Source organism: Plectropomus leopardus, unplaced genomic scaffold (genome assembly GCF_008729295.1).
Source record: "Plectropomus leopardus isolate mb unplaced genomic scaffold, YSFRI_Pleo_2.0 unplaced_scaffold23343, whole genome shotgun sequence".
NCBI lineage: Eukaryota > Metazoa > Chordata > Actinopteri > Perciformes > Serranidae > Plectropomus > Plectropomus leopardus.
In genome coordinates, this window is record NW_024625318.1 from 1 (window position 1) to 2,253 (window position 2,253).

General features: G+C 37.9%; 1 protein-coding gene across 1 annotated transcript; it reads left to right on the forward strand.

Annotated features, from left to right (window-relative positions):
• Positions 1–13: 13 nt before the first annotated feature.
• LOC121966166 (structural maintenance of chromosomes flexible hinge domain-containing protein 1-like) lies at positions 14–1,634 on the forward strand (the record flags this gene model as incomplete). The annotated part of the gene is made up of 5 exons (XM_042516274.1): positions 14–129; positions 836–913; positions 1,026–1,145; positions 1,226–1,370; positions 1,532–1,634. Coding segments are annotated over exons 2-5 (423 nt in total), but the record flags the coding sequence as incomplete, so codon positions are not given.
• Positions 1,635–2,253: the final 619 nt, after the last annotated feature.

Consider the following 2,253-nt stretch of genomic DNA (forward strand, 5'->3'; position numbering starts at 1 on the left):
TTCACATCATTTTAGGGGATCTGCAAATCCAAATTCTAAACAAGAAGGGAGAGCCGATAACCGTGTTTCCATCGGTGGGCCAGGGAACAGGGAAAAAACTGAGTATTGTGCTCAAAGTCACCCATCATGGTAAGAAAAAAAAACACTATCTTCTCAGCCTCTGAAATAAGCAGATTTTTTGAAACCCCAATATATTAAAACAACATTATGTTGATCTAGATCTGTATATCCATTCAATGACGTACAATCCAGTATCATCGATGCAGAGTGAAATATTGATATATACTGTATTCATTAAGAAACACCTTTATTTCGAATCTAATTTCGTAAACAAAACAACATCGAAACAGTCTTAGCTGTAGTGATAACCTTTAAGTCAAATTGAAGCAAAGTCATATTCTGGCAGACTTAAGTCAGCAAATATTGCATTGTCCAGCGAATTAAGATAATTTTATATAAGGATGAAACTTCTTTTATGTGAGAAAGATCAGGTAAAAGCTTCACCAAATAATTATTATTAATATACTGATAAAATAAATGTAGAATGCCTTTTATAGTTTACCAGAGCTCAAGTTGATTAGTCTGTAGTCTACAACCTAATATTCAATGTTAAAAATGTTAAAAAAATAAAAAATAAATAAAAAAAGCAAATCCTTATATTTAAAAAGTTGGAACTCGATCATTTTTGTTTGTTATATGACTTATAAAAACCTTAACTTTCTTCCAACCTTGGTGCGGCCTCATTTTGAGTCTTTGTTTTGCAGCTTCGTGGTTAACAATTCGTCAGTGTTTACTCTGAATGTTGTGGTAAATTTGACTTTCCTTTTACATGTAGGTCCTAAAGGGAATCAAGACGTTATGTGTTACGTTGCCCCGCCTTCTGCACATTGGGGTTACTGGTTCAAATTACGTGGTAAATTTATTTTTATTCGTCAGCCTTCTGATTCTTGGTTACTTTTTGCATGCCTTGTTTTTTATCTGCTGAAAGATCATTTAGCGATTTGCAAACATCTCTTCTTTGGCAGAGGAACTGACCCAGCTGGGGAAGTATACGCTGTCCCTGCTCACCATAATAAAAGAAAGTGATGCCACCTCCTTTGGCGGCAAAGAGCTTCCAAGTTACAAACTCAACTTTACCGTCACAGGTGAGGAAAAAACTCTGTCATATTTATCATCCTTTCTGGATTCCCTAATCAGACATGTCCACTGTCTTCGTCCTCCTCAGAGGGTAGCGCTGAGACATTCGTTATGGGTACAGTGAGCCCCACTGCTCGCATTGGAGTGCCATTTAACATTCCTCTGCTGATAAAAGACGGTTATGACCACTCAGTGACGCCTCCTCCTGATCTGCAGCCTGAACTCAAATGCAGGTGGGTCACTCCACTTTATTTTAACATCTGCTGCTGACGGAGAAGTCCTGTTTTTCTTATTGTTTGAAAAGTGTTTTGACACAGTTGCTTTCGAAGAACAGCAATTTAACGTAACTTAGTTTATTTAGCGCCCTGTTAACATGATCTTTTTCATTATTTAGTGGCCTGGACCTGAGTTACGAGACAGTGGACAGCAGTGGGACCACGCTCACCATCAAAGGCGTCAAAGCAATCGCAAAAGTCCGGAATTACCAACAATCAAAGGTTAGAAAAAACAACATCTCAGAGGTCATTAGCTTTCCCGCTTATTCAAAATCTATAATAATGTAAAAAAAAAAATAGCAATATGTACCTACAGTCCAGTAATGCCATAAAGTCAACACCACAGTCACAACTCACAAACAGAAATACAATTCGTCAGCCCTGTAAATGCAAACCAGGCTGGCAGAGGAGTGGGGGTGCAAAACTCTTTATGGTTGACAGAGCATATAACCTCACCGAGAAACCAGTTCTCACTCAAGGCTTTTATTTGCTGACTTGTCTTTGGCTTTTAACAAAATGTAACCTCACATTTTAATGTTTTTTTTCTTGATTTTTGTGTTTATTTACCAGATCAGCTGTTCTGGTCGCTTCTTAACTTCTTAACAGACAGAACCCAACAGGTTTTAGTTGAAGGAGTTATGTCATGAGTTATGTTATGAGTTATGCAGGATTTATAATGCCCTGGCTTCAACCACAGGATGCGTCTTACCGTCTTGTTTTTTATTTTTTACACAGGAAGCTGCAGGTCTTCAAAAGAGGGCAGCTTCCTGGGGAAATTGTCTAATCATAATGCACTTTTGTCTCTTCTGCAGAGCTCAGAAACAATCCATGCTTGTGCCAA